Consider the following 14,188-nt stretch of genomic DNA (forward strand, 5'->3'; position numbering starts at 1 on the left):
AAAAGGTGGAGACTTGAGACAAAGTCTCACTCTGTATCCCTGGAATTCATGACAGCCCTCCTTCCTCATCCTCCCTACTTGCTGCCATTATGAGCCACAACACCCAGCTCTCTTGGTTGATTGAAAGGTTTTTATGTGTATGAGCATTTTGCCTACATGACTGTATGGGCTGCATGCATGCCTAGGCCCGAAGAGGGCGTTGGATGCCCTGAAGCTGGAGTGTGATGGTTGTAAGCCACCACCCGAGTGTTGGGAACTCACTCCAGTTCCTCTACAAGAGCAGTCAATGCTCTTTAGTCTCCAGCTCCTTGGATTTATTTTTAAATGATTTCTTTATCTTTGTTTTTTTGTGTGTGTGAATTTCTTTATTTTCCCTCTCTAAATGTCAAACACTTATTTTGCTAAAAGTTTACAATATCTTTAACAAGTCCCCAGACTTGCCTGTTTGTCAGAATATTAACTGTTTTTATTTCAGAAGAAAAGGACTTTTATGAGTAACTATAGATATAACTGAACAAGAGAGCTGACTTAGGCTAGGGATACAGCTTCATCAGTTAAAAAAAAAAACCTGTTTGCCTGGCAAGCATGGGAACCTGAGTTTGGTTCTCATAACACATGTAACCTTAGTGCTGGAGAAGCAGAGACATGATAATCCCTGGGCTTGCTGCCCAGCTAGTCTGTGTTAGTTGATAAGGCCAATGAGAGACCCTGTCTCAAATGAAATAGATGGTCTTTCTGAGGATTACTCCTGAGAGTGCATATACGTTAAAGGGGGGGGTGAGGATTGATGTAAGGAGCATCTTTCTTTGGAGACAGTTTAAGAGAAAAAGCAGCAGTGAGTACTGTAATATTCCTTAATTCTTTTATTAAGAAACAAAAATAGAGAAAGCTTTGGCCATGCTAGGCATGAACTCTGTGTCTTTCCCATTATAGGCAAGTGTTCTTGCTCTGCCACTGAGCCAATAAAGTTAAGTTCATTTTGAGAATCAGCTTATATTGTAATCTTTCAGGAAAACTGCCCCTTTTTCTGGGCATTACTGGACATGAAAATAACCAGAAGTCTTTGAGAATGGGACTAACCTGGAAAAAAGTATCACTCTGTTCATTCACAGCCTTATGTTTCTGAGCTTTTTGTTTGGAATATATGCCTTGCTGTTCTTAAAAATATTTTTAATATTAACCTTACCAATAACAAAGAGGTATGGAGGAAACCTAGCTTCATAGAAAAAATAGAAATTATTAGATTCATTGTTCTTGGTGGGTGCTATGCTTATTATAGAAATGTAGATAATAAAATGCTTTTCTAATACAAGATGAGGTAGATATAGAAAATGTCTGCTTGTTTTCATTGGTAAGAGGAAAGAGCTTTGCGTAAAAGGCAAGTAGCATAGTGAAGAAAGTAGTGTTCCAGACTTGGGATTTGTGGACCACATAAGGAACGATCATACACATCACTAATTTTAATAAACATAAAATGAGCTGGCTGGCACATCTCTGTAATCCCAGCATTTGGGAGAGGAAAGAAAAAGATATAGAGTTCAAGTCTTGTCTTTTTTTTTTTTTTTAAAGATTTATTTATGTATATGAATACACTATCACTGTCTTCAGACACACCAGAAGAAGGCATGGGTCCCCATTACAGATGGTTGTGAGCCATAGGAGAAGAGTCAGAGCTCTTAACCACCCAGCCATCTCTCCATGCCTAAGTGTTTTCATTTTAAGTGAAAACAATATTTTAAAACATTGTAAATAATCAAGAGGCAAGGAGATAGATATGAATATAAGGCCAGTCTTGTCTACTAGTGAGATCCAGGACAGCCATAGCTATATAATGAAGCATCCTTAAAAAAGAAGGAAAAAGAACTTAAAATAGGTGGATGGAAAGATGGCTCAGTGCTCAAGTGTGCTGGCTGCTCTTGGCTGAGAAGAACCTGAGTTTGGGTCTCAGAACCTGTGTTGGACAACTCACTTTTAACTTGAGCTCCTAAGGATTTGATATCCCCTTCTGACCTCCTCAGGCACACACATAAATAAATAATAAATCTTTAAAAATCATTCAGCCTTAGCCTTTGGATGGTAGTACAAGATTTACAGGTTTGTAGCACCACACCCAGCTCCACCTGAATCTAAATTGCTGCTGAATGTTTGCAATGTTGAGGCAAAACTGATCACTCATTTTTGAGTAACCGAATGTTTACCTAAAAGTTTTGGTTTGATTGTCTTTGTCACTTAAATTTGAAATGGAAACTTAAATTTACCTAGAATATTAGAATAGTTTCTATCTTTGTAAAAATCTTTGTTATGTAAGAGAATTCACAGTAAGCTTTTTAATTACAGACTTTTCTAGTACCCTTTAAATTACTAGATTTCTAAAAATTGGTGTTGATTCAAAGCTTCAGTTGCCATTATTTTTTGTGTAAATGGATGTACTGTTGAAAGTGCCTGGCCCACCAAGCCATTGAAAATTCATTTATAGCCGGGCGGTGGTGGCACACGCCTGTGATCCCAGCACTTGGGAGGCAGAGGCAGGTGGATTTCTGAGTTTGAGGACAGCCAGAGCTATACAGAGAAACCCTGTCTCGAAAATCAAAAGAAAAAAAAAGAAAGAAAGAAAGAAAGAAATTTCATTTATGTGGAGGGGGGAGCTGGGGGTCTAGTGTAGTAGCAAAACACATACTTGGCATGCATGGAACCCTGGGTTTAATTATCAATCAGTGCTGAACGCTAATATGGCATTTCTAAAGTACTAAAACTTTGTGCTTTAGTTAACTGGTATTGAGCATTTTTTCATGCTTTCTCTTTCCTATTAGGACAGGAGTTTTTAAGGGCTAGGATTTTGTCTCCTCTAACACTGCAAAGCTCCTTGTGTTGTAACCTGGTGCTATTTTCCCTAAAATTATGGTCCTCCACTCCCACCCCCTGGTCATGAGGCAACTGCACCAAGTTCCTGATTGGCACACAGGACTGGGGATTTATCAAAGGATTTCAGTGATTATTTTTTAACAAAATACTTGTCTTAGATAATCTTTTGTTCTTAAAAATATCTCCTCTGGCTACCATTTTATCATCATGGTATGTTTCATACTAAGTATTTATTTCTTCCTTCCAAATATTAAAACTAATCTTAGACTGGTCTGTCTGGGAGTATGAAAGATTTGGGTGAAATAAAACTAAGATAAAAGCCAAGACAAGAATTTTGTCAGGAAATATCTAGAAGTAAGTAACTCAGCCCATTCCTTAATTTTAGCAGGCATGTATTTTGCATATAACCCAAGGGATAGTCACAAAATTTCCAAAAGAAAGTTTAAGGATTTGGGGATTTTGTAAAATAAAAAAATTCACACCAAATGATTCATCAGGAAAGCCTGGCATATTTTCTCTTTTCTGTCAGAAAAACAATTCAGATGTCTAGGCTATTGTCCATGCTCTAAAAACTAAAAATAATTATGGCCTGCCTTTTAGGAATTCTTTTCTTGCAAGTACATATGACTTTTATATAAATTATATCACTGAACTACCAATAAGTAGTGCCATTTGCTATATACATACCTTAATAGTGAATTCAGTTAAACAGATATTTGAGAATTGTAAGAATTTGGGCTGGGCAGTGGTGGCGCACGTCTTTAATCCCAGCACTTGGGAGGCAGAGACAGGCGGATTTCTGAGTTTGAGGCCAGCCTGGTCTACAGAGTGAGTTCCAGGACAGCCAGGGCTATACAGAGAAACCCTGTCTCTAAAAAACAAAACAAAACAAAAATAAAAAATAAAAAAAAAAAAAAGAATTTGGAATATATCTGTAAGTATTTCAGATCTTTTCCCTTTTTGAGTCTGTGTTTCAATACAGAAATAAGCAGATCTCTTCTGTAAATATAAATATGCTTTAGACTCTGCGTCTGGCCATTTTTAAGTAAAATGTTAGTTACAAAAATAGCTGTTGGATTTGGCCATGAGCCAGTGGTTCTCAGCCATTGTTCTAATAATGAAAATAGATAAGAAAGTATGTTTTGCCATGAAAATGCTTTAGGAAAAAAAGAAATACCCAAAGACAGAAGTATGGTGTGGTAGGAATTGGCAGAGGAAGCTTTATTGAGGTAAAGATGAAATCAGCAAAGGAAACTGAAAGGGGAGTGATAAAATGTTCTAGAAAGGGAAGAACCAACCATATGTCAGAAAGAAAATATGTCATATGTAGCTGATAATATAAATAAATGGGACTGAGATTAGACCACTGAATTTAGATATGTAGAGGTTGTCAGTGATACCAAAGAATAGCTTGGGAGGAATAGGTTCATAGGAAAATTAGACAATTATTCAAGTATTTTACTCAGAGGAAGCAAGCAAAGGAATAGGACAGGAAGGATCAAAAGGTTTTAGGGAGGCTGGTGCCTTTAGTCCCAGCACTGGACAGGTAATGCAGGCCAACCTTTGTGAGTTCAAAGGCAGTCTGGGCTAAAGACTTTGAGGGGTTGGTGAAAAGATTAGCAGATAAGGACACTTGCCCCAAGCCTGCCCATCTTTGGGCCCACATGGTAGAGGGAGAAAACCAGCTCCTCAAAGTGCCCTCTGTCTTCCTTGAAACACCTACCTACACCCCAGACATTGTAATAACATTTTCTTTAAAGATGAATAATATCATGTTTGTCTGATAGAAATAAGCCATGGAGTAAGGGAATGGTGGAAGAGAATTGGAAGAGAACAACTGGAGGGCTGACCTGAGTTAGTGATGAGGAGATAGGTGTGCTTTACAAGTGAGTGACTGGATTTTGGGGTGTGCACCATTGTTCATGGAGCTGTGCAGAGAAGGAACTTTGTAGATCTTGTGGTCCATAACAAAATTCAAAATCAGAGCTTTTATTACATACCCATGGTTTCTAGCTTCCAGTACCACCATTTAGAATCTTAAGTAGCTCACTAGGATGAGATTTGTTGTGCCTTCTGAGGAAGTGATGATCCTAGCTGTCTTAAGTAGGCTGAGATGACATATAATACCTATAGCATGGCACTTGGTATCCTACAAGACAAATGCTGGTAGAGGTTATAAAGTTAGAAAGCACTAAATTAAGCTTATTTTATTTCTTTAGCCCCTGTGATATCTTATTGGGTTTTTGTTTATTTTGTTTGTTTGTTTTTCAGATTTTTATTTATTTATTTATTTATTTTTTGGTTTTTTGAGACAGGGTTTCTCTGTGTAGCCCTGGCTGTCCTGGAACTCACTCTGTAGACCAGGCTGGCCTCGAACTCAGAAATCCACCTGCCTCTGTCTCCCAAGTGCTGGAATTAAAGATGTACGCCACTACCGCCCGACCAGATTTTTTTAATTTAGTTTTTACTTATTAACTTTACCTGTTCACTGTCTCCCTCCCCAACACCTTATCATTTTAAATGTTATTTAAGTTATAGTTTGCAAATGGTGAGTAGCTACATTGGAACCAGAAGCCTTCACATCTCTCCTCATGCACGCTTTACTTCCCAGTGTCATCTCTCTGTTTACAGTGGCTGGCTCTAAAAGCCAGTGGGGTGAGATTGATCAGAGGCTTTAAAGGATACATTTTTTTTCCCTTGGATGTTTAGTTATTCCATCATCAAATTACTATGCTAGTTTCTTTGTACAATCATGGTAACTGCTTTTATTTCTAGCATTCTATAGATTGAAGGACCCAAGAAAGCAAGAGATAGAGCTTATACATTTCTAAGAAAATGCCTAAAATAACAGTTCACGTATAAAGGTATTCAATAAATACAGTAACTTAGCCAACAAGTTACATATACCTCTGGTTAAATGTAGATGTTCAGTTCCTTGGTTTTGTTTTGAACAAATCTAAGACACTTCTGCTTCTTTGGAAAATTCTAGAGCTAAATTAAATTTGACTTAATGACAAGTAAAATACCTCCAAAAATACTAAATGTTTAATTGAGAATTGGCATTTGTAGCTGTTGAAGTATTATAAATACTGGCATCATAATCATCTTTTTAAAAGCTTGTTAGAAAATAATTTTCAACTAAATAGAGTATATTTTAAATCAAGTAAAATAAATTGACTTGTCTAATAAAATAGCCATGGGGCTAAAGAGACTCACTGTTTAACAGCACTTGCTGTTCTTTCAGAGAACTTAGGTCCAATTCCCATCACCTACGTGGAGGCTCACAACCATATATAATTCTGTTTTCAGAGAGCCCAACACACACACATACACACCCCTATGACTAAAGAAATCTAAAAATACATGTTCACTTGTTGTTTAAAAACTAATTTTAGATCATCTAACTTCATACAAATGTTTTAGCTATAGAAAATATTGAAGAAGTCATTTTAAATCCCTACCTTATGTTAAAACTTTTCTCTCTTTATATTGTAGGTCCAGTCGTTTATGTCTTGGATCTTGCAGATAGACTGATCTCAAAAGCTTGCCCTTTTGCTGCAGCAGGAATAATGGTGGGATCTATCTATTGGACAGCTGTGACTTACGGAGCAGTGACAGTGATGCAGGTTCACCATTCTCTATTCAGTGACACTACTTTTGATGTGAAGGTCTATTATATATTTGCTAGGAGTTTTAAAATATATTGTTTTAGTTAATGATGCTATCATGATTAAAGAATAAGAATTTATATAAAAAGGAGACTAGAGCTGACAAAATGGCTTAATGGGTGGAGATGCTTGCCACAGTGCCTAATGACCCAACTATAATCCCCAACACTCACATGATAGAAGTGACTCCCAAAAGAAATTGTTCTCTGAACTTACACATGAGTTGTAGCATGCCCCACCCCTGATAGCATGCACACAGTAAATAGAGTGTTACTCAAAGTCAGCTAGTGAAAAGGTCTCCTCCTCCTGTCCTTCATTTGCCTAAGCCCCCTATCACCTTTTCAGATTAGAACTAATTTTATATTAAACTGTACTTTCTGTTTCATAATGAATCTAGGTATTTTCATGTAACTATAGAGATCTGTAAGCATTCTATGTATATAATTACAGCAGGTCATTAAACATTCTGTTTTTATTTTTAGGTAGGTCTCAGTATTTGGCTTCAAACAATGTGTACGTAAATGAAATGCTAGAGAACAGTTACATAATTATGTATATAAATATGAATCAAATGCAAATCTCCATAAACATTTATAACTCAGTAAAGGGAATTTATAGTTGTTTTAAGTCTTAGTCTGGTACTTGAAAATTTAAGTCATTTGGATTCATAGAGTGGAAGTATTAATATCATATAAGCAAGAAAACACAAGTTACAAATATATATGTATTATAAAACTCTTTAGAAATCACCTCTGTATGTACTGCTTTACTTGAAATGTTTATTTTAGGAATGAGTGATTAGCTGGAACAGTAGATAGATGCTGTGTGACTTAAAAGTTTTGGGGGGGCATTTTTACCTAAGCCTGCATATATGGGTATGTAAGCATAGTTTCTCATGGTTAAAAAAAATCTAAGTGTAGCTTGAAAATCAGAAGCGAAACAGGAATATGTATTACTTCTGTTACTTACCATTGTGCTGGATATTCCTTTATTTTTTTATTTTTTTTTTTTATTTCTGTGCAGCATCTTTTTTTAAAGATTTATTTATTTTATATATGTGAGTACACTGTTGCTGTCATCCCATTACAGTGGTTGTGAGCCACCATGTGGTTGCCGGGAATTGAGCTCAGGACCTCTGGAAGAGCAGTCAGTTCTCTTAACCACTGAGCCATCTCTGCAGCCCTCCTCTGTACAGCATCTTTAGAGGCAGTTATTTGAGCATTTGATAAGGGAGTATGTCCCAATACATCAGTATTTAGAATTTTCTTTTTTTGGTTTTTGTTTGTTTTGTTTTGTTTTGTGATTGTTGTTTTTGGGGGAGGGCTGCACCCGTCTGTCTGGGGAGTACAGACTAGTTTATGTCAAGTCCACAATCAACATTTAGTAACACGTGGATGAACAAGATAATTCGATTTGTAGCCCAGAACTTCAGAACTTTGTGTTTCCACCTCCACCTTACCAAGTCATAGGATAGTAGTGATGGCTAATGTTGCTTGTGGACTTGACAGGAGCTAGCCACTAAAATACAAACCTCTGGGCATTTCTGTGAGGGATTCTCTAGGTTAGGTTAGTTGAGATGGGAACACATACCTTCAATATGGGGCAACAGCAGTCCTTGAGGTGGGGTTCTGGATTGTATAAAAAGAAGAAACGGAGCTGAATAGTAATCATTTTCTCTGCCTCGTGCCTGTGGCCTGCCTTGCACTCAGCTGTATCAGACTCCAGTCAGCATGCCTTTCCCACTATGCTGAGCTGTATTCTCAACCTGTGAGCTAGAGAACCCCATAAGTTGTCTTGTTGGTATTTAACCACAACTAAAAATAGCTAATACCGCCACCATGCCCAGTTTATATGGTACACCAACTGAGCTACATACATAGCCTTTCCTAGGATTTGCCATCTGCCAGGGACTTAACATTTACACTCTTCAGTTTGCTTTGTGATAACAACTCTGGAGTTGATTAAAAATCACCAGCCAGATCACTGTCCTTTCCCATTAGTTGTTCTTACTTCTCCGTGTCTCCAGTCTTTAGTTATGAGATTTGAATGAGATTTTTCATTTGGTTTTTGTGTTTGTTGGGTGTTTGTTTTGAGACAGAGGCTCACTGTATAGTCCTAGCTGATCTCAAACTCAACACAGATAGTTCTATATACCATTGCCTCCCAAGTTTCAGTTTGGGGAGCTGTTTGTGTTTTGAGTGAAGATCCCACTATTATATAGGCTGTTCTAGAACTTCTGTGTAGATTAGACTGGCCTCAAACTCAGAGACCCCCTACCTTTGCCACCCTCAAATCAGATCAAGTGATTAAAAGAATTAAAGATTAAAAGAATCAAGTGATTAAAAGAATATGCCACCACACCTGCCCAGCCTTTTTATTTTTTAAACTGTTGGGGTTTTTTTTTCTTTTTTTTTTTAACTTAAACTCCTTATCCTCCTACCTTTCCTCTCAAGTGCTAAGGTTACAGCTTTGGAGCACCACTTGACAAAATTCTAATTTTTTAAAAAAAGTATACAAAATAACAGTTTTCATTGTAGCATTTTCATGCATATATGTCATATTTTGTTCTTAGCCCACTTCCTTGCTATCTTCCCCTCCCCTCTTGCCTGTCTTGCTGAATCTCTTCTTCCCTCCAAGGAAACCTCTCCTAGTTTCCTGTCAAATGGATGTTCTGTTGACCTCACCACCACCACCTTCTACCCTCTTTAAAGACCTTCTTACGGTCCCCTTTTTAATTCCATAACAAAAACACATGCAGTGTACACATTTAAATCTAGATTCCCCATAGGATAGGAAACAGCAGTATTTTATATGTCTGCTTTATTTTATCTAACATAAAATTGCCAGTTTTGTCCATTTCTTGTAAATATCATTGGGGGGCTTTTATCATACTGAATAAAATATCATTGTTTATGTGCACCACATTTACTTTATGTATTGATGGACCAAAGGGTCTTTTGGCTATATAACCAAGAATAATGTAGTTGGGTTAGATGATGCTATATTTTTAGTTTTTGAAGAACTTGCACTCTGACTTCTACAGCGGCTGCACTAGTTTATATATTCTTACTAGCTTAAAAAATAGACTTTAAAAATAAATGTAACTTTGGATCATTAAAGAAGATAATTAAGGGTCTAGAGTCTAGATGGTTCCGTGATTTATGATCTTCTGCTGCACTTTCAAAGGAATTAGCATCCACCTGGTACCTCAGAGCCGTCTGTAACAGTAGGTCCAGGTAAACTAGTACCACCTTCAGGCATCAGGCATACACGTAGTACACAGACACATGCTCAGCAAACACCATACACATAAAATTAAAAAAAAAAAAATACTGGAAGCTAGAAAGACCTCCCTTACTCACGGATTGGCAGGGTTAATATGTAAATATCTGTGTTATCAAAATCAAACTATAGGCTCAACATAATCTGCATCAAAGTTCCAGTGTCTTCACAGAACTAGAGAAGGCAATTCTGAAATTCATAAACACTAAAAGACCCTCAATAGCCAAAACAATGCTAAGTGGACAGAGCAATGCTGGATATATCACTGTACCTGGTCTCAGCCAGAGGCATTGGGTCACACCTTTAATCCCAGCATTCTGAGAGTTCCAGGCCAGCAAGAATTATGTGGTAAGACCCTATCTCCAAAACAAACTAAACTGATCTCAAACTTACTACAGAGCCATAGTAACAATACTTGATATACTGGCACAAAAAACAGGTAAGCTTATACACACAGCTATAGCCACCTAATTTTCAACAGTAATGTCAGAAACATGCATTGCTTTAGATGTGATGTCCCACTGTTGGAGCAGAAGCAGGAAGATCTAGTTTAAGGTCAGCCCCAGATACATAGTGAGTTTGATACAGCTAGCTTGGGATATATGATACTATGTCTCAAAACAAAAACATACATTGAGAAGAAAAATAGTATGGAGAAAACAGGGTATCCACTTGGAGAGTGGAACTAAATCTAAACCTGTCACTGTGCAAAAACAATTCATAGTGGATCAAAGGCCTTAGAAAAACGTAGGTAAAACTCTTAGAAGCATAGGCAAGAATTCCCCCAGAAGGACTCTAGAAGCACAGGAGTTGACAAATGGAATTACTAAAAACATTTCTAATAGCAGAGGAAACCATCACCACAGTAAAGATAAAATGAGTCTCAGTATATATAGAGAACTGTGAAAAACAAATTTCATTTGCATTTTTAAATTTTAAAAAATACTTTTGTTTGTGTGTGTATGCATTTTGTATAGGCCTATTTGCTTGTAGAAGTCAGATGACAACTATTGGGAGCCAGTTCTCCTGTCATCTTGTAGAATCCTATGATCAAACCTAAGCTCTCTGCAAGTCTCCACTCACTGAGCATCCTCCCACCCTCTATATGCATTTCTTTTGAAAAGACAGAATATTATTAACTTACCCAACACTGGAATGAACACCTTTTAAGTATTGATGCATTTAAATTCTAAAAACAATGTTGTACCATAAATAACCTTATTCTTAGTTTACTGATTTAGGGGATTTATTGTGTCATGTGTCACACAGTAAAGGTACAACATTAGACCCTCCCTTTAGTGTGAAAATAGCCTCCATAAACATTGAAATATTTTTTTTTACCTTATTTGAGACAATATCTTTTGAACAACTAAGTAGTAAATAGCTAGGAATTCCTTGGCATATGCATTACACTTGGGCCTTACATGTGTGAAGCACATCCTGAGACCGCTAACTACACCCACAGCTACTGGCTGTAGGGTAGGCCAGTTCGATTGTTTGTCTGTGCTCACCTAAAAGAAAGCAAGACACAAGTGTCTAGAGGACAGGTGGAATATAAAAATCGTCTCAGTCCCAGAGCTCACTGACAAATTGCTTACGAGGAATGGAAGTAAAGGACAGATCTCCCCCACACTATGTGCTGGTGCTTGCCTTTGTTTGTTAAGAAAAATACAATCTAGGGGCTTTTTTTTCCTCACCACAAATTCAGAGAGAATGGGCTGCAACATCTCAGCTCTTAGAGTACTTAATATGCTCAGTGCACACATTAATTCTCTTTAACAAGAATCTTGCCCTTAACTTGCTTGTTTATACGGAGACCCAAAGCATGCTAGATGACATTGTAAAGTTCCAGTTTTGCTGTGGTAACACTTAATAGAGAATTCCTTTTTGAATGGTGCCTGTTTCCTTGATGGTCTTCGATTCAGATGTTCCGTAGCCAGGGGAACCTGTTTCTTAAACATCTGCAGAACTAACAGTGGGAGCCTTTCTTCTTTCCCTTTGTGTTTGTCACTGTGGCCAGTTACTGGAAGATGGCTGCCGCACTGAAAAGCAGTGTGTGCCTTTAGTCCCAGGATTTGGAAGGCAAAAGCAGGTGGATCTCTTTGAGTTTGGGGCCATCTATATAGTGGATTCTAGACCATCCAGAGCTACTCAGTGAGACCCTGTCTCAACAAGTTAAGTAACAACAAAACTCAGATGTTCCTTCATGACTCTGTTGAGATATAATCAGTGCATTTTTGTTAAGTTCTTTTATTCCAACATAAAATTAAACAGCTTGCAGATTTTATCCACCATCCACCTTAAATGGTGATTTTGTATTTTATTTTATGTGAGGCAGGGTCTCACTGTGTAAGCCTGGCTGGCAGAGCTATGTAGACCAGGCTGGTCTCACAGTCATGGAGATCCACCTGCCTCCGTGTTGTGAGTACTGGGACTAAAGGAATGTGCTATGGGTGATCATCCTTCCTTTCTTTTCCTTTTTTTTTTTAATTTAATTTTTTTTAAATTTTTTTTAAAGATTTGTTTGTTTTATGTTTATGAGTACACACTAGCTGTATAGATACTTGTGAGCCTTCATCTGGTTGTTCGGAATTGAATTTAGGACCTCTGCTCACTCCGATAGGCCCGACTTGCTCCGATAGTCCCTGCTTGATCCGGCCTAAAGATTTATTTATTATTATAAATAAGTACACTGTATTCTGGTGTATTCAGACACACCAGAAGAGAGCATCAGATCTCATTACGGGTGGTTGTGAGCTACCGTGTGGTTACTAGGCTTTGAACTCTAGACCTTCAGAAGAACAGTCAGTGCTCTTACACACTGAGCCATCTCATCAACCCTTTTTTCTTTTTTTTTTTTATGTTTGAGGTTTGTATATGTACCAACTATATGTAGTACCTGCAGAGGCCAGAACAGCTTGTCAGATCCCTGGGAACTAGTACAGGTGCTTGTGAGTTGCCATATGGGTGCTAGGACTTGAACCCAGTTCTGCTGCAAGAGCAGCTAGTGTTCTTAACCACTGAGCCATCTCTATAGCACCAGTATTACTTTATGAATAAGTCAAGACTAATAGCTTTCAGGTTTTTTTAAAAAAAACTTTTGTTTTCTGTGTTTTGAAACTAAATGTGTCTTACAAAGTGAATGGATATATACCACTTAAGTATGTACCACTACTTTAGATAAGAAAATAACTGTAGCAAATGCTGTCTGCTTCCCAGGTTGTAGGCCATAAAGAAGGGCTGGATGTTATGGAGCGAGCTGACCCTTTATTTCTTTTGATTGGACTTCCTACTATTCCTGTCATGCTGATACTAGGCAAAATGATTCGCTGGGAGGACTATGTGCTTAGACTATGGCGCAAATACTCAAATAAACTACAAATCTTGAACAGTATATTTCCAGGTAAGATCCTGAGTTATAGCTATATAAAGTGCATGTTGAATTGATCTTTAGAAGAACCAACACATGATTTTAGGAAAAAAAAATGTTTAAAGCTTTTTTTTTTTTTAAAGCTGTTCCTAAGATTTAGTTCTAATGTAATGCTTTCCCCTCTAGGGATTGGTTGTCCTGTTCCTCGAATTCCAGCTGAAGCTAATCCTTTAGCAGATCACGTCTCTGCTACTAGAATTTTGTGTGGAGCCCTTGTCTTTCCTACTATTGCGACAATAGTTGGTAAACTGATGTTCAGTAGTGTTAACTCAAATTTACAAAGGACAATCTTGGTAAGATGGATTTAATATTACTTGTTTCAAGCAGTATACAGACAAGAGTGGACTGTATTTGTGTTTAAAGGGAGAGGTGTTCTATAGGGGGTCTGTGGCTGCTCCCTCCATCAACCCCACTGTCAGTTTAGCTTGAGGGAGATACGAAAGCAGGTCCTCCTACCAGTCTAGCCTCCTGGACCCTCTCTATGGGTACCTTCTCTTCTGGACTGTGCTCTGGGTTCAGTCCCCAGTACCAGCGTCATAAATAAACAAATGAGATGAAACTGGCTCATACTGTTTCCTGTCATCCTATTTGCCCTCCTTGGTTGCAGTCCACTTAGTGCCCCGCATTCTCCTTTCTATCAGTATGTAGAACTCTGTGGGAAGAAAGCTACTCAAGAGGGATGCAGGGATGGAGGCTTTTCCTCTGCTACTTGAAGTCTGCTCTTTCCCAACCTCTGCTCTCATAGAAGAGAATGTTTCACTTGCAATTATCAGCATTTATTTGGCTTCAAATCCTGTCTTTTTGTGGTCGATGTAAAATTCTTTTTCTTGTTTATCTGATCCTGCATTATAAAAACATTAATTTCCCTTTTTATTTTAGGGTGGAATTGCTTTTGTTGCCATAAAAGGAGCATTTAAGGTTTACTTCAAACAGCAGCAATATTTAC

The 14,188-nt window shown here is 37.7% G+C and overlaps 1 protein-coding gene across 1 annotated transcript in view; it reads left to right on the forward strand.

The window, feature by feature from the left end:
• The window catches only part of Marchf5 (membrane associated ring-CH-type finger 5), a 20,135-nt gene extending 6,329 nt beyond the window's left edge, over positions 1-13,806 (forward strand). Inside the window, exons 3-5 of the mRNA XM_031390189.1 lie at positions 6,358-6,488; positions 13,032-13,215; positions 13,369-13,806. Of these exons, the coding sequence (XP_031246049.1) occupies positions 6,358-6,488; positions 13,032-13,215; positions 13,369-13,550 (497 nt within the window). The 3' untranslated portion in view covers positions 13,551-13,806. The remainder of the gene's footprint in view (positions 1-6,357; positions 6,489-13,031; positions 13,216-13,368) is intronic.
• The last annotated feature ends 382 nt before the right edge of the window (positions 13,807-14,188 follow it).

The sequence above is a fragment of the Mastomys coucha genome, unplaced genomic scaffold (genome assembly GCF_008632895.1).
Source record: "Mastomys coucha isolate ucsf_1 unplaced genomic scaffold, UCSF_Mcou_1 pScaffold21, whole genome shotgun sequence".
NCBI lineage: Eukaryota > Metazoa > Chordata > Mammalia > Rodentia > Muridae > Mastomys > Mastomys coucha.